The sequence below is a fragment of the Adelges cooleyi genome, unplaced genomic scaffold (assembly GCF_023614345.1).
Source record: "Adelges cooleyi isolate 19-005CV unplaced genomic scaffold, UGA_ACOO_1.1 ACOO_flye_CR_arks_rails_tigmint_CR_PRNA_14, whole genome shotgun sequence".
Lineage (NCBI taxonomy): Eukaryota > Metazoa > Arthropoda > Insecta > Hemiptera > Adelgidae > Adelges > Adelges cooleyi.
This window is the reverse complement of record NW_026095795.1, coordinates 169,310-193,134: the sequence shown is the minus strand read 5'-3', so window position 1 is coordinate 193,134 and position 23,825 is coordinate 169,310. Positions and strand designations below refer to the sequence as shown.

The following is a 23,825-nucleotide window of genomic DNA, read 5'->3' as shown; positions in this document are numbered from 1 at the left end:
AAAAAAAAATAAACATGGTATAGCAAAATTATTTGGATTCTACGCCACTCACTCATAAACTTAAAAATTTTAAGAAAATTATTGAAAATGGCCTATTCCCTCACACTTAGTAAGACGGCACGAAGTCACCTTAACAAAAGCCAGAATGCGACATTCTCTGTTAACACTAGCATACCAAATAAATAAGGATCCTCCTACCCAATGCGATAATTGCCAAGTCGACCTAACTATAACCAACTTACTTAATCCAACATACAGGGTGTTCCAGCATGAAAGGTAAGTAATAGGTGATTGGACATCTGGAGGATCCCCAAATAAGCCCCCCGTTTTCATTTTTTCGATAAGTCAAAAATTGAAGGTTTCGGCAATTAAGTAAAAAAACAATGACTTAAGAAAAAAAAATTACGCCCTGTTATTCAGTGCTAAAGCTCACCTTAAAAGAGGGGTCACATCATTTTCAGTCCCTTTCGGCTTCTAACTCAACAAATGATAAGAGAAAAATGATTAGAGACCAGAAATAAATGATAAGTGATAAAAGACAAATGCTAAGACATAATTGATAAGAGATAAAAGAAAAGAGATAATTGGTAAGAGATAAATTATGAGAGATTAAAGATAAATGATAAGAGATTAGGGATAAATGATTAGAAACAAGAGATGAGAAATAAATGATAAAATATAAGTGATAGGAGACAAATGATTAGAGACTAGAGGTAAGAAATAAATGATAGGATAAGTGATAAGAGAAGATATTAGGGGCTGAAAAAGACTGAAATTGATGTGACCCCTCTTCTAAGGTGAACATTTTGCACTGAATAACATGAATTAATTTTTTGGTTTTTTAGGTCATTATTTTTTTACTTGACTGTCAAAACCTTCAATTTTTGACTTATCGAAAAAATGAAAACGGGGGGCTTATTTGGGGATCTCCCAGATTTTCAATCACCTATTACCTACCTTTCATGCTGGAACACCCTGTATAATCCAGGACAGCTCAAAGCATCTAGACAAATGAAAAACCATATATATGCCGATCATTTTCGAAGGAGCCTTAAATGAAGAGAACAGCACTAAAAAAAAAATGTTTTTTAACTAAAATAAACATTGCAGTTAGCCTCTAAGAACTTTACCTTTTGTCCTTTTGTAAAGAACTTAATATCACTTAGTCCTTGAGTCTACAAACGTATAATTGGCTAATAACCGCAGTTGTTGAAGCCTTGACATAAATAAAACATACCGGTTGTACTTAACAAATAAAAAAAATAAAAATATGCCCAACAATGAAAAAACCCGAAATGGTTATGCAAACTTTAAAACAAATAACGTGTGATTATTTAGAGTTCAATTAAACGAATAAAATATGTATACGCATTAACTTCCGTATAAAAATGTATTACAATGCAGTAAATGAGTTGACTTGAAAGCCTCAATGCCCAAAATAGACAATAATTTATTCCAAAGGCATTTCAATGACTTTCATATTTATTGTACACAATCTAATTTGTCAATCCTACGGATTTTAAATGTGTTTTTTTTTCCTAAAGAAAAATATCAGATTTTTAATTTTAGATCCTACCATTACATAAGAACCAAACCACATTAAGCGAGACACAGAAACATCGTGTCCTTACATTGTTTCAAGTGAGTTATAGCTTTTTGAGGGCGTTTGTAATACAATAACAAGTAATTGAGTTTTTGATTTCGGGTATTTAAGTGTTAAATGAATTTGAGTACTTTTGTTAGACAATGGTCTCATTGTATATTGACAAATATAAACATTCTAATATTGTTATAAATTTCTATTTACCTAACAAACATTATAGTTCATATGATACGTTAAAAAATACATATGTTTATTTATTAAATAGTACAAAACAGGCAAAACCCAAGACGTCCAATAGTTAAATTTAGTGTCAGTTGTATTATAATTACAATGTATAATTACTTAACCCTACACTGCATGATTTTGTATTTACACCACATGACAACAGACAAGGTTTCAAAATAAATAGTCAAAAAAAACTTTGTTGTTTAGAAATTATTAAGTACACAATATTACAATTACACTATAAAGAAACCATCTTGCGTTATTTCTCATTATTACATAAGCAATATGCAAAATATCAAATATTCATTAATCACGTGTAGTGTCGTTTAAAATTAAAATTACATTTGCTGAAATTACATTTTCTTTTATAATATTATAGAATAAATACAGTTTATGGAAGAGATGCAATTATCAAGCTGATTTTTTTTTTTTTTTGGTGAAATTTCAATGTAAATTTATTTGCGCTTTAAAAAAACAGTTATTATTGCTCTTCACTGTTTTTATTTTTATAAATAATTTGTTGTTGCATTTTTTTAGATGCGGTAGCCTCCCTAAGTTATAATTGTATTAACATTAACAAACAAAATAATAAATAAAGTTTATCGAGTAAACAAAGTCGAATAATACAATTTTAACCATATCATTGTTTTTACAATGACTTGGATTGATTTATTCAGTTATGCTTCGCCCTTACTAGACCACGACCCAATTATGCTGGCATAATTATTTCACAGAACTTATGAACGTACTCATAAATAATACCTATTGAAAATTGAATACTAGTGGGAAAGCATATAATGTGATAGTATAAAATGTAAGAATAATTATAAACCGAGTTAGTCGTCGTGTATAGTTGCTTTGAATTTATTTTAGAAAATTAGAATCTTAAGTTTTCGTCGTAAAAAAAATGGGATTAAATGAAATGGTTTTGTCTCGGCAGGTAAATAACTATCAACTTAACATTACAATTATTATGACTAGGATTTTAAGCAAAAAAAAATCCTCATATATTTTTAAATCATTTTTATTGTTAAAATGATTACACTAAAATTATACTAACTTCTTCAGATTCCTCTAAATTGTCTATTATCTAATATCTAAAATTAAAAAGTTTATAGCGACATTCGTAAAATGATCGTTTTTTTTATTATAATTTCCAAATTTTGGATAGTGTAAGATAAAATAATCGTCATTAACCTAACCTAACCCTAAACGTACCTTATGACTAAAATAAAAACATTTTTTGATCAATACATTTTTAAACATAAACATATTATTATGAATTCCTATTTCCCAAACTTCCACTAAGGTTCCACTGAAAATCCCAAATTGAAAATTTCATAATATGCGTATCGCTGACATTCAATAAAAAAAAAAAAAGAATTTCCATAAATGTATTATTTTGTCATAAAAAATTGATGTGTTCTTACAAAACGGTAACCCAAAATATAAAAGATTAAAGCCCATATTTGAGTTTAATACAAATGGCATATGACTATCATTATCTGTTTAAAAAAAGTTAGTTGAATATTGTGTGAGTATTATGTTACTAATTATTGTATGTAGAAACTTAAATTTTGGCATATGGACTAAGCCGTTTGTTTGTTAAAATGTATTATAACCGGCTTAAGTCATAATTACCAAATATTTTAATAAACAGTAGGTGATATTTATAATGTGATTTATGAATATGACAATTTCCTCATGTTTTTAAAAACCATTTCAACTTTAACTATCCATTGAAATGAGTGAATGCTAGTGTATTAGCTAATTAGCTACTGTAGTATATACATATTTTGGTAAAGTTAATCGGATTTTTTTTAACAATGTTATGCGTACATATTATCGTTTAGTTATAGCACTAAATTATATGTAACGAAAATAATACCATGATAAGTAAAACTACTAATTAATGGACACGATTTTTTCAGGTCTCAGACATAATAAATGAAACAAGCCTGAATAACATTGTCGTTATACTTATAACGGTAATATTATTTTTAGTAGTTCTTTATTTTAAAATAGTAAACCGAAGAAAGACAACATTAGCAAATCGAATACCAGGTCGAGATGGATTCTTTTTGGTGGGAATGTTACCTATAATTTTTGGAGGACCTGAAAAGCTATTGAAGAATATTTTAAAAGTTGGCAGAGAGTAATTACGCTTTACACAATCCTATTTGTTACATTTCATTAATCACAATATTTAGTACTTTGAGATCAACAATAATTTGTTTGTTGTAATTGTAATATAGATACGAGTACGCCTTATTCAAAGTGTGGCTTTTTAATGACTTATACATATTTCCCAAAAAACCTGAAGATGTAGAAGCGGTTCTAACTAATACTAATCTGTTCCAAAAATCTAAACATTATAATGTGTTAAGCGAATCAATTATGGGCGATGGAATATTTACAAACAGGAAGTTCCATGAATGGAAAATGAACAGGTGAACGTTTTTAGAAATATTATATATTTTTTTTTATACAATTATAGAAAAACAAAACATAAAAAATAATATAGCGTCAATATGTATAACCAATTGAAAAATAAAATGGAAAATATTTAAACATAGAGTTACCTACTTTCAAACATTATATAAATTTGATATCATACTTATAGAAAATTGGTATCTTCGGGGTTTAAGTTTTCATTGCTTAAATCGTTTGTACCAATATTTTACGAGGAAGCAAAATTCTTAAGCCAGGTGTTGTGCGAGAAACGGGAAAATAATACAAATGAATGTGAAATAAGCTGGGCAATCGGTATGGCGACATTGGAAATGATCGGAAGAACCGCTTTGGGTGTAAAATTTAATGCACAGAAAAACGCCAAGCATGTATTTGTGGAGAATTTACATGTCATACTAAAGGTATACTTTCAATATTTAATGATTTCTGGAACGAATCTATGTTACAAGGCATACTTAATAACTCAAAAGTACTTTACCGATAATGTGATTGAGCTGACATCTCAGTCTTTTGTAATGAAGATTTGTTTTAGGTTTGGGAATACCAAATAGTACACCCGTGGTTAAGGAGCAAGATTCTCTTTCAGTTATCGTCGCTTAAACGCAAACATGACATTAGCCAGAGTAAAATTTACAATTTCATCGACAATTTAATCCAGAGAAAAAATACAGAGTTGAAAAATAATTTACACAGTCAAGATCAACATAACGAAGAGTGTATTGGCCTTAAATCGTTTATAGAGATAATGCTCGAGAATGAACATCAGATGCCATTAAACCAATTACGTGATGAAATAATTACTGTTATGGGTGGTACGTGTTTTTTTAAAAATATTATTTCGATAGAACTACTAGAATATTTATTATATTAATTAACATACTTATTAAAAGAGATAATTTTTTTACATTTTTTTTTTTTATACATGGTATTAGGAGGTCAAGACACAACAGCTATGACGAACGCATGTACAATATTTATGTTGGCTCATCATCAGGATGTACAAAATAAAGTAACCCATATTTTGTATTCATATATACATTTTAAAATTACACATTATAGGTATTCTTGATAACGAAAAAATTGTATATTTTTTTTCTTGCCTAATAATAGGTGTTGGAAGAGTTATTGACAATATTTTCTTCTGGCGATCCCGATCGACAACCTACCTATGATGATTTACAAAAGATGGAATACTTGGAACGTGTAATCAAAGAAACTATGCGACATTTCCCCCCCCTTCCATTATTTGGCAGAAACGTAGAAAAGGAAACAACGATTGGAGGCTATTTAATCCCTGCAGGTACGGCCATAGATATATTTGTTTGATAATTAGGCACATTTGATGCTTAAAATAACTAAGTAAAGTAATTTTTAAAAATATCTGCAGGGTCAACGTTCGCAATTTTCCCTGCTCTGTTACACTTTAATGCGCAAATCTATCCCGATCCGGAGAAATTCAACCCGGACAACTTCTTGCCCGAAGCATGTCGCAGTCGCCATCCGTATTCGTTTCTTCCTTTTAGTGCTGGTTACAGGAATTGCCCCGGTTACAAATATGCAATGCTTCAAATGAAAACAGTCATCTCAACACTGGTCCGGTCTTATCGTTTTCATCCGTCGGATAAGTGTCCTAAACCAGAAAATCTTCGTATCATGTTTTCAACGACACTAAAGTTTGTCGACGGGTGTTACGTTAAAATAGAAGCGAGACCGTAATCAATTATTGAAGCAGATTTTAGAACCAAAATTATTTACACATTTATATTGTACTTTTCGGATATTTTGTAATGATATTAGATAGGGTTTTGTTATTTTTTAGATTTTAGGTATTTCGGTTATGGTTATTATTTTGGCTTACCAATTTGTCGGTGTTGTCTCTTTTTATAAATATTTTCTGTAAACTTTTTAAGTTACCTAAACGCATATTCTCTCGGTTTTAGACATCCTTAATGTGTAAGTGTATTATATTCTTCATATCGATGTCTTTATTTTTAGTTTTTGGACTTTTCTTTTTTTTTTAAAATGAGATATTCTGTAATAAAGAATGGAAAGAGATTTTTTTGCCAATAACGTGATTAGTAAAATAGTTAATTTAAATAACTGCTAAAAGCATTAAAACATATGTCAATAAAACTGTCATCTAAACACTGTTTAGGTCTTATCGTTTTAATCCGTCGGATAAGTGTCCTAAACCAGAAAATCTTTGTGTAATGTTTTCAACGACACTAAAGTTTGTCGACGGGTTTTACGTTAAAATAGAAGCAAGACCGTAATCAATAATTGAAGCAAGGTTTTGAGTTGTGTTATTTTAATTTAATGTAATCATATTAAATAGGGTTTCGTTATTTTTTATGTCGAATATGTAATTAGTAAAACCGTTGTTATAAATAAAAACATTAAAAAATATGTTAAGAAAAAGTTAAAACGGTTCTTTGTAAAATTGTAATTTTTTACTCGTTACATTTTTGAATCGATATGAGGTTAAATTAGAGTGTTATTATTTTAGCCATTCAAGAAAAAACATTATACCATTTTATTATTATCATATTAAACAAATTATTTAATCAATTTCTATTTAAAATATGTAAACAATTCCAGTGAGACTTAGTAGGACTTAAAAATGAAAAAAAGATATCTTTTCGTGGAGTCCTTTCTTGGATCCATATATTTATGAAAAAATTCACTTTAGAACAATATATTGTTGTATTTCAAAACCATATTATACTCATATCAGTGTGTTATTATAAAATAAATTACTAATCTAATAGTTATTTTTCAACTATAATCAGCAAAGCACAATTAACGGATGGTAAGCAATTTATCTTGGTAAAAACGGAATAATAAAAAAAAATGTAAAAACTCTTTTACCCTCAAGGATGAAATATTTTTCTGCATTTATTACAAAATTTCGAAACACATAACATTGATTATAGCGACCATATAAAAATAAATTGAAAATATAATTTTACTTTACTCCTGTAATATTTTATAAAAATGTCTTATACCTATCTTTTTGGTGCTCATTTATACACCATACACTATGATTTTATAACATAAACTGACATAGTTCTGTTTTATTTCGCTTTATTCTTATTTGTCCTAAAATGTAAATTATGAATATGACAATTTGCCCATGTTTTTAAAAACCATTTCAACTTCGATCAATTCTATTTATTGGGGCTATTACTTGTTTTATTACTTCAGGGAACTTAAACACTAAAGATTAATTTATTAAAAATTAGCAGAAGGTAATTACGCCTATCTATCACATTTTATTACTCTTTTCGTATTCTCAATTTCTAGTAATTTAAGAGAAACAATAATATGTTCGTTGTCTTTGTAATACAGATACGAGAATACCAGATTAGCTACACTATAGTCTATACATATTTTAGTAAAGATAATCTGAATTTTTTTTTTTCAATGTTATGCGTACATATTATCTTTTAGTTATAGCATAATTGTAAAATAAAATATTAATAGTTAAACATTTTAACTTCAATCCAGGGCTGACAAGGTGTTATTTTTTTACATTGGTATTGATAATTATCTAATTTATTAAATTTAAATGTTTGTATTAACTTCGTAAAAACAAATATTTTTCCATTTTTTATCTCTTAACCTTTTTTTACTGCACTGTTATTTTAATAGTTATCAGTATAATTTGAAAAAAACCAACTTATCATATTGATATAGAATAAAGAATAAACAACTTAGTTTTTGATATATGAATATTTTAGCTTCGATGCAGAGCTGAGAAGATATTGTTTTTACATTGATGTTTTTAATTAGTTTTCGTATTTGTGTCTGGGCCCATGGATCACCTAAACCGCTTACTTTAGATAGTGTAACAAAAATAATCGTCATTATCCTTACCTAACCTAACCCAAAATGTCTCTATCTTATTACTAAAATAAAAACATTTTTAAGATCTATAAACCATTTGTAAACATTTATATATTATGAATTCCCATTTCCGAAACTTCCACTACGGTTCAACTGATAAATCCCAAATCGAAAAGTTCATAATATGCGTATCGTTCACATTTAATAAAAAGAAGAAAAAAATAACAGTTTCCATGAGTGTTTCCATATCATTTTTACATAAGTATATATTAATAATTTCAAAACAAAACGTGATCTGGTTTCCAATAAGTCTCAACCACAATGTGCTAGTCTTGTATTTTGCAAATGAGCAGTTTACTTTAATGTCTTGAAAATATACTTACCAATTACCAAACGGTAGGCCGAAATTTAAAAACCTAAAACATATAAAACATTAATTGGGGTTAAATAAGCCATTACAGTGGGGTCGGGACATAGTGGGGGCATTGGAAAGTGACAGATTTACAGGCATTATTATAACTGAAAGTGTTAATTTTTATTAGTAAATAAACGCTTCGATGCGAATCAGAAGTATTTTTTTTATAACAGTTCCGTCCAAACCAGTCAAAGTATAAAGCAGCAAAGTAAAAAAATATTAAAGTGAGGTACGGTGTTAAAAAACTAGCATCAATATGTTTGTTTGAAAGTAATTTTATCACATTCAGTTGTAATAATTCCTGTTAACCTGAGACCTCCCCGTCCCCGTTATGCCGTGACCCTATTATACTGACTTTTTTTGGGAAAAAAACAAAAGATAATTATCATGACTAATTTAATACTGTTTACTATTGCACATATGGCTGAACAAATGTCTGCAACATGTGTAAGACTATTACTTCTGAAGATTGCTTGCATATTAGAGATAATAACAATATTCGCTTTATCTTTTTTTACTGTGGTAGACTGCAATTCTGCCGGCATGAACCGCTTCTCGTTCAAAATGATTGATACAATTTAAATTTGTTAATTTTAATTGTTAACTGTTATTCATCCAAGACTCAATGTTAGAGTTTTAATTTTTTTCAGGTAGATTTCCTATTTAAAGTACACAATACAACGAAAATACGTTTCTAATACGTAATAAATGTTTAAAAAAAAAATTTTTAAATCTCTAATAAGTTTTTAATTTTTTCTTTTTTTTTTGGTTTGTCAACGTGTATTGAATGTACTGCATCTAAAAATTATTTCATTTACCCATGTAATATAGTTCAAAAAATGCATACATACTTGTTATAATTATATTAAAGTACACAATATTACAATTACACTATAAAGAAACCAACGTGCGTTATTTCGCATTATTACCAAAGCAATATGCATAATATAAAATATTCTTTAATTGAGTGTAGTGTATTTTAAAATTCAAATTACACTTTCCGACATTATTACTATTGTGTTTTCATTAATTTCCTTTATAATAATTATAGAATAAATACAGTTTATGGAAGAGATGCAATTATCAAGCTAATTTTTTTTCTGGTGAATTTTTTTATTGTGTTAAAAACAATAACTTAATAAAAAAAAATAAAACATACCGGTTGTGCTTAACAAATAAAAATAAACAAATATGCCTAACAATGAAAAAAACCGAAATTATTATGCAAACTTTAAAACAAATGACGTGGGATTATTTAGAGTCCAATTAAAACGAATAAAATATGTATACGCATTAACTTCCGTATAAAAATGTATTACAATGCAGTAAACGAGTTGACTTGAAAGCCTCAATGCCCGAAATAGACAATAATTTATTCCAAAGGCATTTCAATGACTTTCATATTTATTGTACACAATCTAATTTGTCAATCCTACGGATTTTAAATGCGTTTATTTTTTCTAAAGAAAAATATCAGTTTTTTAATTTTAGATCCTACCATTAGATAAGAACCAAACCACATTAAGCGAGACACAGAAACATCATGTCAATAACCATTTGTAAAGATTAAATAAAAAAAAAAACGGAACTTTATATCAAATATACAAAATGATACTTTTACATGTGTTCATTCGTCGATTTCTTTTAAATTGAAATTCTTGTTTAATTTCTAATGCCTTATAGTCTAAGTACAATAGGTATTCATGACTATAACTTTAAGAGTAGCAAAATCAGAAAAATAATATATTTTATGGACGATTAAAAATGTCAGTACAGTTTGCATCAGAACAATAAGCTAGGGAGGCATGCAAAATAATTATTAATCATTAATTTTTACTATACATAGGTCATGCATCGTACATATAATAAACATAAATAAATACATACAAAAAACTTTTTTTATAAAAATATACTCGTACTAATATTTTGCAACAAATAAAATGAAATTTTTTTTAAGCCTTAGATAGTCGTGAATAAGTTTAATTAATACTTGGCCTTGAGTTCAAATTAATATTGTGTTGTCGCCTAGTGTATTACCCATGATTAGCTTCGTTGTGGTGTACAAAATTATATTGTGTAATTCATTTTTTTAATTGTGTTGTTATAAAAATTTGAAAAACTATGTTACTTTTTTGAAATATATATAACAAATAGTGTATGTAGCTATGAGAGTATAGTTTGTAAGTTTTAATGTCCTTACATTGTTGTATATTGTGTCAAGTGAGTTATGGCTTTTTGAGGGCGTTTGAAATACAGTAACAAGTAGTTGAGTTTTTGATTTCGGGTATTTAAGTGTTAAATGAATTTGAATACTTTTGTTAGACAATGGTCTCATTGTATATTGACAAATATAAAGATTCTAATATTGTTATAAATTTATATTTACCTAACAAAAATTATAATATGTAAATTTATTTGCGCTTTAAAAAACAGTTATTATTGCTCTTCACTGTTTTTATTTTTATAAATAATTTGTTGTTACATTTTTTTAGATACGGTAGCTTCCTTAAGTTATAATTGTATTAACATTAACAAACAAAATAATAAATAAAGTTTATCGGGTACACAAAGTCGAACAATAGAATTTTAACCATATTATTGTTTTTACAATGACTTGGATTGATTTATTCAGTTATGCTTCGCCCTTACTAGACCACGACCCAATTATGCTGGCATAATTGGGTCGTGCACACTAATAAATACTTAAAAAGTATTGTTTTCAAACATGTAATGACATCATTGAATACTCAAAAGTGTATATAAATCAATAATTCAACTATTTACTAGCATCATTTATGTCTGTATTATTATTTTAAATGTATAAAATTTACTAAAAAATTTAACGTAATATATTGCACTAAAAATATAAAATAGTAGCTTATAATATATATATTACAATACTATTTGTATGCAAATTTTGAGTTTTAATTTAAGAGATAATTTTTTAGTTTTGATGTGAGTAGCCCAGGTTAGTCGCTTGTCAAGATGAATGCCTAAGTATTTAACAGAGTTTTCTGTTGGGATTATATTATTGTTAAGAGTTAATGGAGGACTAACTTTAAGTCCTAAAGTGAATGTAATATCTAATGATTTATTTTCATTTACTTTAATTTTCCACTGGTTAAACCAGGTTTCTAGCCCGTTAAGATGTATTTGCAGTTTATTAATGGCTGAATTAATTCTGGGTCGGAAGAAGTTATGCGGGTGTCATCTGCAAAAGTGGCTAGGTTAGTGATGTTTGAATGAGGTATGTCGGCAGTAAATAGATTATAAAGGGTAGAAGCGAGAATGCTACCTTGTGGAACACCAGCTTTTATAGGAAAAGTATTTGAAAGCTCATCATCGCATCTCACTTGGAAAGTACGGTGTGAGAGGAAAGATTTTAAGGTAAGATTTTAGAGGAGTGGGAATGAAACGAATTTTGTAGAGCAGGCCTTTGTGCCATACACGATCAAACGCCCGTGCTACGTCAAGGAATAAGGCTGAACAAAAATGTTTTTTTTCTAGAGAAGAGGCAATGTTGTCTACAATTCTGTGTACTTGGTGAAGGGCTGAATGATTATTTCTAAAACCAAATTGGGTATCTGGAATAATATTTTTTTCGGTTATAATTAAATAGATTCTTTTGATTATGATTTTTTCAAGGATTTTAGAGAAGGAGGGGAGTAGGCTAATTGGTCTATAGGACGAAGGGAGATGCGAGGGTTTCCCAGGCTTATGAATTAGAATAATGACCGAGTGTTTCCAAGAAGAGGGGATGTATGATAAACGGAGGATAGAGTTGAAGATGTGTGAGAGGTGAATAATAGCTTTTTTTGGTAATATTTTAATGATTTGATTTGTTATTAGGTCATGGCCGGGGGCTTTGTTGTTGGGAAGATTCTTAATGATATAATGGATTTCGGATGGAGAGGTATGTTTGGTTGGTAATGACGTAGGGAGAATTTGGGAAAGAGTGGATTCTACGTGACTAACGGGTTCATTGTCAGGCATGTCAGGATAAGGAGTGAATCTCATTTCTAGATCGGTTGCAAATAAGTTTGCCTTATCTAGATTAGATGTGGCTAAGGAGTGGTCAGGATGGCGTAGAGGAGGGATTTTATTTTTTTGTTTAAGGATATTTTTAGTAGCTTTCCATAATGAATTCTTGGATAAGTTGAGTGAGTTTATATAATGTTGATATTTTTCTAATTGTGTTGGCGCAGAATATTTTTTAAGGAGGATGTAAGCGTATTGTAGTTTCTTTTATCACTGGGCAAGTGTGATCTCTGCCATCTAGAGCGCGCTCGTCTTATTTCATTTATTAGTTGAGAAATATGTTGGAGTAGGTGATAACTAGAGTTTTGAGTAGAATTAATAGGAATGGAAGAGTTGAGTGCTGCTTTTTGAATTATGGAAGTAAGAGATAGGACCGCAGAGTCAATGTGTGGGGGAGTTTTTATAGGAATGTTAAGGAGAATTTGATGTTCAACAATACTGTGGAATTTTGGCCATATGGTTTTACCAGGCGTAATTTTAGGGTAAGATTTAGTTGTGTAAGAGAGATCATTTAAAGTTAATAAGACAGGTGTGTGATCGGAAGAGAGGTCTGAGGAATTAGTTATATTGTAAGAAATGTGATTTGGAAGAGTAGTTATAAAAAATTCAAGAATGTCAGATTTTTTGTTGTTGTAAAGTTAATTAATGAGCGCCCTCTGGTGATGACGATTCTAGAGCCCCAAGCGTGGTGTTTAGAATTAAAGTCACCGCCAGCAATATAATTGTTACCTAGAGAAAGAAAGTACTGTTCAATATCAGGTGTTTTTATGTTAGGACGGTTTCTCTTTGGGGGTGGACAGTAAACTGAGGAAATGTTAGTAGGAATGTTATTTAGAATTAAGGTAATATTTGTGGCTTGGATAATATTGCTTTGGTAGGGAGGAAGAGTTGAATGTTTAATATTTGATTTAATTAGTAGCGCAGAGCCCGCGTGAGCTGTGCCATCAGGATGGTCGCAATGGTAGTTATAACCGGGAATTTTAAAGAAGGAATTTGATGTCAAGTAGGCTTCGCTTACTAATAGGACATCTATAGGAGTATTTATAAGAAGAGCTTGTAATTCGGTTTTTTGATTTATAAGACCATTAGAGTTCCAAAGAAGGATTTTTATTGGGTGATGATTATTAGTGTTACTATTTATCATTGTTGGAAATAAGAAGTTTATTGATGACGGTTGTTAGGAGGGAAATAATTAAGGTATTAATTAGGGATTTAAAATCGTCGAGAAAGGAGGAGAGTTTTAATGTCAATGGGTCTGAGTCAACGGCGAAAGGAATATTAGTTTTATTAAATTGGCTGTTGGAATTTTTATCAACGGCATGAGAATATGATTTAGAGAGGTGTATAATTTAATTTGAAGTAATGCTTACACAGTGTTGGGCTTTACATTATTATTTGGATGGACATTGTTAATACGACCTTGGTAGTTTTTTTTGAGGTGTTGATTGGATTGGTGTTCTTTATGTATTGGACAACCTCTGAATCTATGTAGTATTATTATTTTAAATATTTAAGATTTACTAAAAAATTTAACGTAATATATTGCACTAAAAATATTAAATAGTAACTTATATTATATATATTACAACGTTATTTGTATGCAAATGTATTATTTTAATGAAAATGTGAGTTTCACAAAGCCTATGAACGTATTCATAAATAATACCTATTGAAAATTTAATACTTAGTGGGAAAGCATATAATATGAGAGTATAAATGTAAGATTAATTAAAAACCGAGTTAGTCGTTGTGTATAGTTGCTAAGAATTTGTTATAGAAAATTAGAATCTTAAGTTTTCGTCGTAAGAAAAATGCGATTAAATGAAATGGTTTTGTCTCGGCAGGTAAATAATTATCAACTTAACATGACAATTATTATGACTAGGATTTTAAGTAAAAAGAAAATCCTCATATATTTTTAAATCATTTTTATTGTTAAAATGATTACACTAAAATTATACTAACTTCTTCAGATTCCTCTAAATTGTCCATTATCTAATATCTAAAATTAAAAAGTTTATAACAACATTCTTAAATATATCGTGTTCTTACAAAACGATAACCCAAAATATAAAAGATTAAAGCCCATATTTGAGTTTAATACAAATGGCATATGGACTAAGCCGTTTATTTGTTAAAATGTATTATAACCGGCTTAAGTCATAATTACCAAATATTTTAATAAACAATAGGTGATATTTATAATGTGATTTATGAATATGACAATTTCCTCATGTTTTTAAAAACCATTTCAACTTCAATTATCCATGGAAATGAGTCAATATTAGCTACTGTAGTCTATACATATTTTGGTAAACATAATCTTATTTTTTTTAACAATGTTATGCGTATATATTTTTTTTTAGTTATAGCACTAAATTATATGTAACGAAAATAATACAATGATAAGAAAAACTACCAATTAATGGACACGATTTTTTCAGGTCTCAGACATAATAAATGAAACAAGCCTGAATAACATTGTCGTTATACTTATAACGGTAATATTATTTTTAGTAGTTCTTTATTTTAAAATAGTAAACCGAAGAAAGACAACATTAGCAAATCGAATACCAGGTCGAGATGGATTCTTTTTGGTGGGAATGTTACCTATAGTTTTTGGAGGACCTGAAAAGCTATTGAAGAATATGTTAAAAGTTGGCAAAGAGTAATTACGCTTTACACAATCCTATTTGTTACATTTTATTAATCACAATATATAGTACTTTGAGAACAACAATAATTTGTTTGTTGTAATTGTTATATAGATACGAGTACGCCTTATTCAAAGTGTGGCTTTTTAATGACTTATACATATTTCCCAAAAAACCTGAAGATGTAGAAGCGGTTCTAACTAATACTAATCTGTTCCAAAAATCTAAACATTATAATGTGTTAAGCGAATCAATTATGGGCGATGGATTAACAACAAACAGGAAGTTCCATGAATGGAAAATGAACAGGTGAACTTTTTTAGAAAGATTATATATTTTTTTTTATTACAATTATAGAAAAACAAAACATAAAAAATAATATAGCGTCAATATGTATAACCAATTAAAAAATATAATGGAAAATATTTAAACATAGAGTTACCTACTTTCAAACATTATATAAATTTGATATCATACTTATAGAAAATTGGTATCTTCGGGGTTTAAGTTTTCATTGCTTAAATCGTTTGTACCAATATTTTACGAGGAAGCAAAATTCTTAAGCCAGGTGTTGTGCGAGAAACGGGAAAATAATACAAATGAATGTGAAATAAGCTGGGCAATCGGTATGGCGACATTGGAAATGATCGGAAGAACCGCTTTGGGTGTAAAATTTAATGCACAGAAAAACGCCAAGCACGTATTTGTGGAGAATTTACATGTCATACTAAAGGTATACTTTCAATATTTAATGATTTCTGGAACGAATCTATGTTACAAGGCATACTTAATAACTCAAAAGTACTTTACCGATAATGTGATTGAGCTGACATGTCAGTCTTTTGTAATGAAGATTTGTTTTAGGTTTGGGAATACCGAATAACACACCCGTGGTTAAGGAGCAAGATTCTCTTTCAGTTATCGTCGCTTAAACGCAAACATGACATTAGCCAGAGTAAAATTTACAATTTCATCGACAATTTAATCCAGAGAAAAAATACAGAGTTGAAAAATAATTTTAACAGTCAAGATCAACATAACGAAGAGTGTATTGGCCTTAAATCGTTTATAGAGATAATGCTCGAGAATGAACATCAGATGCCATTAAACCAATTACGTGATGAAATAATTACTGTTATGGCTGGTACGTGTTTTTTTAAAAATATTATTTCGATAGAACTACTAGAATATTTATTATATTAATTAACGTACTTATTAAAAGAGATAATTTTTTTACATTTTTTTTTTTTATACATGGTATTAGGAGGTCAAGACACAACAGCTATGACGAACGCATGTACAATATTTATGTTGGCTCATCATCAGGATGTACAAAATAAAGTAACACAAATTTTGTATTCATATATACATTTTAAAATTACACATTATAGGTATTCTTGATAACGAAAAAATTGTATATTTTTTTTCTTGCCTAATAATAGGTGTTGGAAGAGTTATTGACAATATTTTCTTCTGGCGATCCCGATCGACAACCTACCTATGATGATTTACAAAAGATGGAATACTTGGAACGTGTAATCAAAGAAACTATGCGACATTTCCCCCCCCTTCCATTATTTGGCAGAAACGTAGAAAAGGAAACAACGATTGGAGGCTATTTAATCCCTGCAGGTACGGCCATAGATATATTTGTTTGATAATTAGGCACATTTGATGCTTAAAATAACTAAGTAAAGTAATTTTTAAAAATATCTGCAGGGTCAACGTTCGCAATTTTCCCTGCTCTGTTACACTTTAATGCGCAAATCTATCCCGACCCGGAGAAATTCAACCCGGACAACTTCTTGCCCGAAGCATGTCGCAGTCGCCATCCGTATTCGTTTCTTCCTTTTAGTGCTGGTTACAGGAATTGCCCCGGTTACAAATATGCAATGCTTCAAATGAAAACAGTCATCTCAACACTGGTCCGGTCTTATCGTTTTCATCCGTCGGATAAGTGTCCTAAACCAGAAAATCTTCGTATCATGTTTTCAACGACACTAAAGTTTGTCGACGGGTGTTACGTTAAAATAGAAGCGAGACCGTAATCAATTATTGAAGCAGATTTTAGAACCAAAATTATTTACACATTTATATTGTACTTTTCGGATATTTTGTAATGATATTAGTTAGGGTTTAGTTATTTTTTAGATTTTAGGTATTTCGGTTATGGTTATTATTTTGGCTTACCAATTTGTCGGTGTTGTCTCGTTTTACTAAATATTTTCTGTAAACTTTTTAAGTTACCTAAACGCATATTCTCTCGGTTTTAGACATCCTTAATGTGTAAGTGTATTATATTCTTCATATCGATGTCTTTATTTTTAGTTTTTGGACTTTCTTTTTTTTTTCAAAATGAGATATTCTGTAATAAAGAATGGAAAGAGATTTTTTTGCCAATAACGTGATTAGTAAAATAGTTAATTTAAATAACTGCTAAAAGCATTAAAACATATGTCAATAAAACTGTCATCTAAACACTGTTTAGGTCTTATCGTTTTAATCCGTCGGATAAGTGTCCTAAACCAGAAAATCTTTGTGTAATGTTTTCAACGACACTAAAGTTTGTCGACGGGTTTTACGTTAAAATAGAAGCAAGACCGTAATCAATAATTGAAGCAAGGTTTTGAATTGTGTTATTTTAATTTAATGTAATCATATTAAATAGGGTTTCGTTATTTTTTATGTCGAATATGTAATTAGTAAAACCATTGTTATAAATAAAAACATTAAAAAATATGTTGAGAAAAAGTTAAAACGGTTCTTTGTAAAATTGTAATTTTTTACTCGTTACATTTTTGAATCGATATGAGGTTAAACTAGAGTGTTATTATTTTAGCCAGCCAAGAAAAAACATTATACCATTTTATTGTTATCATATTAAAAAATTATTTAATCAATTTCTATTTAAAATATGTAAACAATTCCAGTGAGACTTAGTAGGACTTAAAAATGAAAAAAAGATATCTTTTCGTGGAGTCCTTTCTTGGATCCATATATTAATGAAAAAATTCACTTTAGAACAATATATTGTTGTATTTCAAAACCATATTATACTCATATCAGTGTGTTATTATAAAATAAATTACTAATCTAATAGTTATTTTTCAACTATATGCAGCAAAGCACAATTAACGGATGGTAAGCAATTTATCTTGGTAAAAACGGAATAATAAAAAAAAATGTAAAAACTCTTTTACCCTCAAGGATGAAATATTTTTCTGCATTTATTACAAAATTTCGAAACACATAACATTGATTATAGCGACCATATAAAAATAAATTGAAAATATAATTTTACTATACTCCTGTAATATTTTAAATAAAAATGTCTTATATCTATCTTTTTGGTGCTCATTTATACACCATACACTATGATTTTATAACATAAACTGACATAGTTCTGTTTTATTTCGCTTTATTCTAATTTGTCCTAGAATGTAAATTATGAATATGACAATTTGCCCATGTTTTTAAAAACCATTTCAACTTCGATCAATTCAATTTATTGGGGCTGTTACTTGTTTTATTACTTCAGGGAAATAAAACACTAAAGATTAATTTATTAAAAATTAGCAGAAGGTAATTACGCCTATCTATCACATTTTATTACTCTTTTCGTATTCTCAATTTCTAGTAATTTAAGAGAAACAATAATATGTTCGTTGTCTTTGTAATACAGATACGAGAATACCAGATTAGCTACACTATAGTCTATACATATTTTAGTAAAGATCATCTGAATTTTTTTTTTTTCAATGTTATGCGTACATATTATCTTTTAGTTACAGCATAATTGTAAAATAAATTATTAATAGTTAAATATTTTAGCTTCAATTCAGGGCTGACAAGGTGTTATTTTTTTACATTGGTATTGATAATTATCTAATTTATTAAATTTAAATGTATGTATTAAACTTCGTAAAAACAAATATTTTTCCATTTTTTATCTCTTAACCTTTTTTTACTGCACTGTTATTTTAATAGTTATAAGTATAATTTGAAAAAAAAACCAACTTATCATAGCGATATAGAATAAAGAATAAACAACTTAGTTTTTGATATATGAATATTTTAGCTTCGATGCAGAGCTGAGAAGGTATTGTTTTTACATTGATGTTTTTAATTAGTTTTCATATTTGTGTCTGGGCCCATGGATCACCTAAACCGCTTACTTTAGATAGTGTAACAAAAATAATCGTCATTATCCTTACCTAACCTAACCCAAAATGTATCTATCTTATTACTAAAATAAAAACATTTTTAAGATCTATAAACCATTTGTAAACATTTATATATTATGAATTCCCATTTCCGAAACTTCCACTACGGTTCAACTGATAAATCCCAAATCGAAAAGTTCATAATATGCGTATCGTTCACATTTAATAAAAAGAAGAAAAAAATAACAGTTTCCATGAGTGTTTCCATATCATTTTTACATAAGTATATATTAATAATTTCAAAACAAAACGTGATCTGGTTTCCAATAAGTCTCAACCACAATGTGCTAGTCTTGTATTTTGCAAATGAGCAGTTTACTTTAATGTCTTGAAAATATACTTACCCATTACCAAACGGTAGGCCGAAATTTAAAAACCTAAAACATATAAAACATTAATTGGGGTTAAATAAGCCATTACAGTGGGGTCGGGACATAGTGGGGGCATTGGAAAGTGACAGATTTACAGGCATTATTATAACTGAAAGTGTTAATTTTTATTAGTAAATAAACGCTTCGATGCGAATCAGAAGTATTTTTTTTATAACAGTTCCGTCCAAACCAGTCAAAGTATAAAGCAGCAAAGTAAAAAAATATTAAAGTGAGGTACGGTGTTAAAAAACTAGCATCAATATGTTTGTTTGAAAGTAATTTTATCACATTCAGTTGTAATAATTCCTGTTAACCTGAGACCACCCCGTCCCCGTTATGCCGTGACCCTATTATACTGACTTTTTTTGGGAAAAAAACAAAAGATAATTATCATGACTAATTTAATACTGTTTACTATTGCACATATGGCTGAACAAATGTCTGCAACATGTGTAAGTCTATTACTTCTGAAGATTGCTTGCATATTAGAGATAATAACAATATTCGCTTTATCTTTTTTTACTGTGGTAGACTGCAATTCTACCGGCATGAACCGCTTCTCGTTCAAAATGATTGATACAATTTAAATTTGTTAATTTTAATTGTTAACTGTTATTCATCAAAGACTCAATGTTAGAGTTTTAATTTTTTTCAGGTAGATTTCCTATTTAAAGTACACAATACAACGAAAATACGTTTCTAATACGTAATAAATGTTTAAAAAAAAAAATTTTAAATCTCTAATAAGTTTTTAATTTTTTCTTTTTTTTTTGGTTTGTCAACGTGTATTGAATGTACTGCATCTAAAAATTATTTCATTTACCCATGTAATATAGTTCAAAAAATGCATACATACTTGTTATAATTATATTAAAGTACACAATATTACAATTACACTATAAAGAAACCAACGTGCGTTATTTCGCATTATTACCAAAGCAATATGCATAATATAAAATATTCTTTAATTGAGTGTAGTGTATTTTAAAATTCAAATTACACTTTCCGACATTATTACTATTGTGTTTTCATTAATTTCCTTTATAATAATTATAGAATAAATACAGTTTATGGAAGAGATGCAATTATCAAGCTAATTTTTTTTCTGGTGAATTTTTTTATTGTGTTAAAAACAATGACTTAATAAAAAAAAATAAAACATACCGGTTGTGCTTAACAAATAAAAATAAACAAATATGCCTAACAATGAAAAAAACCGAAATTGTTATGCAAACTTTAAAACAAATGACGTGGGATTATTTAGAGTCCAATTAAAACGAATAAAATATGTATACGCATTAACTTCCGTATAAAAATGTATTACAATGCAGTAAACGAGTTGACTTGAAAGCCTCAATGCCCGAAATAGACAATAATTTATTCCAAAGGCATTTCAATGACTTTCATATTTATTGTACACAATCTAATTTGTCAATCCTACGGATTTTAAATGCGTTTATTTTTTCTAAAGAAAAATATCAGTTTTTTAATTTTAGATCCTACCATTAGATAAGAACCAAACCACATTAAGCGAGACACAGAAACATCATGTCAATAACCATTTGTAAAGATTAAATAAAAAAAAAAACGGAACTTTATATCAAATATACAAAATGATACTTTTACATGTGTTCATTCGTCGATTTCTTTTAAATTGAAATTCTTGTTTAATTTCTAATGCCTTATAGTCTAAGTACAATAGGTATTCATGACTATAACTTTAAGAGTAGCAAAATCAGAAAAATAATATATTTTATGGACGATTAAAAATGTCAGTACAGTTTGCATCAGAACAATAAGCTAGGGAGGCATGCAAAATAATTATTAATCATTAATTTTTACTATACATAGGTCATGCATCGTACATATAATAAACATAAATAAATACATACAAAAAACTTTTTTTATAAAAATATACTCGTACTAATATTTTGCAACAAATAAAATGAAATTTTTTTTAAGCCTTAGATAGTCGTGAATAAGTTTAATTAATACTTGGCCTTGAGTTCAAATTAATATTGTGTTGTCGCCTAGTGTATTACCCATGATTAGCTTCGTTGTGGTGTACAAAATTATATTGTGTAATTCATTTTTTTAATTGTGTTGTTATAAAAATTTGAAAAACTATGTTACTTTTTTGAAATATATATAACAAATAGTGTATGTAGCTATGAGAGTATAGTTTGTAAGTTTTAATGTCCTTACATTGTTGTATATTGTGTCAAGTGAGTTATGGCTTTTTGAGGGCGTTTGAAATACAGTAACAAGTAGTTGAGTTTTTGATTTCGGGTATTTAAGTGTTAAATGAATTTGAATACTTTTGTTAGACAATGGTCTCATTGTATATTGACAAATATAAAGATTCTAATATTGTTATAAATTTATATTTACCTAACAAAAATTATAATATGTAAATTTATTTGCGCTTTAAAAAACAGTTATTATTGCTCTTCACTGTTTTTATTTTTATAAATAATTTGTTGTTACATTTTTTTAGATACGGTAGCTTCCTTAAGTTATAATTGTATTAACATTAACAAACAAAATAATAAATAAAGTTTATCGGGTACACAAAGTCGAACAATAGAATTTTAACCATATTATTGTTTTTACAATGACTTGGATTGATTTATTCAGTTATGCTTCGCCCTTACTAGACCACGACCCAATTATGCTGGCATAATTGGGTCGTGCACACTAATAAATACTTAAAAAGTATTGTTTTCAAACATGTAATGACATCATTGAATACTCAAAAGTGTATATAAATCAATAATTCAACTATTTACTAGCATCATTTATGTCTGTATTATTATTTTAAATGTATAAAATTTACTAAAAAATTTAACGTAATATATTGCACTAAAAATATAAAATAGTAGCTTATAATATATATATTACAATACTATTTGTATGCAAATTTATTATTTTAATGAAAATGTGAGTTTCGCAGAGCTTATGAACGTATTCATAAATAATACCTATTGAAAATTGAATATTATTTATTTTTCCTCAATACTCGTGGGAGTGCATATGACATTAGAGTATAAAAAAATGTAAGAATAATTAAAAAACCGAGTTAGTCGTTGTGTATAGTTGCTAAGAATTTATTATAGAAAATTTGAATATATAATACAATGACAGGACAACGTGAAAGAAGAGGGTGTCCAGTAACACTACTTCAACTAAATTTAATTACATAATTATAATTGTTTTGAATTCTTTAAAAGAAATTGTATGATTTTAACGTAAAAATTTAACGTAATATATGCACAAAAAATTTAAAATAGTAGCTTATATTATATATATTACAATATTATTTGTATGCAAATGTATTATTTTAATGAAAATGTGAGTTTCACAGAGCCTATGAACGTACTCATAATTAATACCTATTGAAAATTGAATACTAGTGGGAAAGCATATAATGTGATAGTATAAATGTAAGAATAATTAAAAACCGAGTTAGTCGTTGTGTACAGTTGCTTTGAATTTATTATAGAAAATTAGAATCTTAAGTTTTCGTCGTAAGAAAAATGGGATTAAATGAAATGGTTTTGTCTCGGCAGGTAAATAATTATCAACTTAACATTACAATTATTATGACTAGGATTTTAAGTAAAAAGAAAATCCTCACACATTTTTGAAAATCATTTTTATTGTGAAAATGATTACACTACAATTTTACTATCTCCTTCAGATCCCTCTAAATTGTCTATTGAAAAAATCTAAAATTAAAAAGTTTATAACGACATTCGTAAAATGATCGTTTTTTTTTATTATAATTTCCAAATTTCATCCAATTCAGGGCTGAGAAGGTTTTACATTGATATTTTTTATTTTTGTCTGGACTCACGGAATCACCTTAACTACTTACTTTGGAAAGTGTAAGATAAAATAATCGTCATTAACCTACCATAACCTAACCCTAAGCGTATCTTTACCTTATGACTAAAATAAAAATATTTTTGAGATCAA

The 23,825-nt window shown here is 28.3% G+C and overlaps 1 protein-coding gene across 8 annotated transcripts in view; it reads left to right on the top strand.

Annotated features, from left to right (window-relative positions):
* Positions 1–2,582: 2,582 nt before the first annotated feature.
* The window catches only part of LOC126847992 (cytochrome P450 4C1-like), a 64,082-nt gene continuing 42,839 nt past the window's right edge, over positions 2,583–23,825 (top strand). For 2 of the 8 annotated variants that reach the window (XM_050588478.1, XM_050588474.1), the window contains exon 1: positions 14,362–14,443. In XM_050588478.1, the coding sequence (XP_050444435.1) occupies positions 14,411–14,443 (33 nt within the window). In that variant the 5' untranslated portion in view covers positions 14,362–14,410. Of the gene's footprint in view, positions 2,769–3,759; positions 3,984–4,083; positions 4,279–4,451; positions 4,702–4,832; positions 5,113–5,232; positions 5,310–5,410; positions 5,601–5,687; positions 6,173–14,361; positions 14,444–17,411; positions 17,520–23,301; positions 23,417–23,825 lie in introns of those variants that run through there. The other 6 variants (XR_007687185.1, XM_050588479.1, XM_050588477.1 and 3 more) reach the window with 6 other exon arrangements.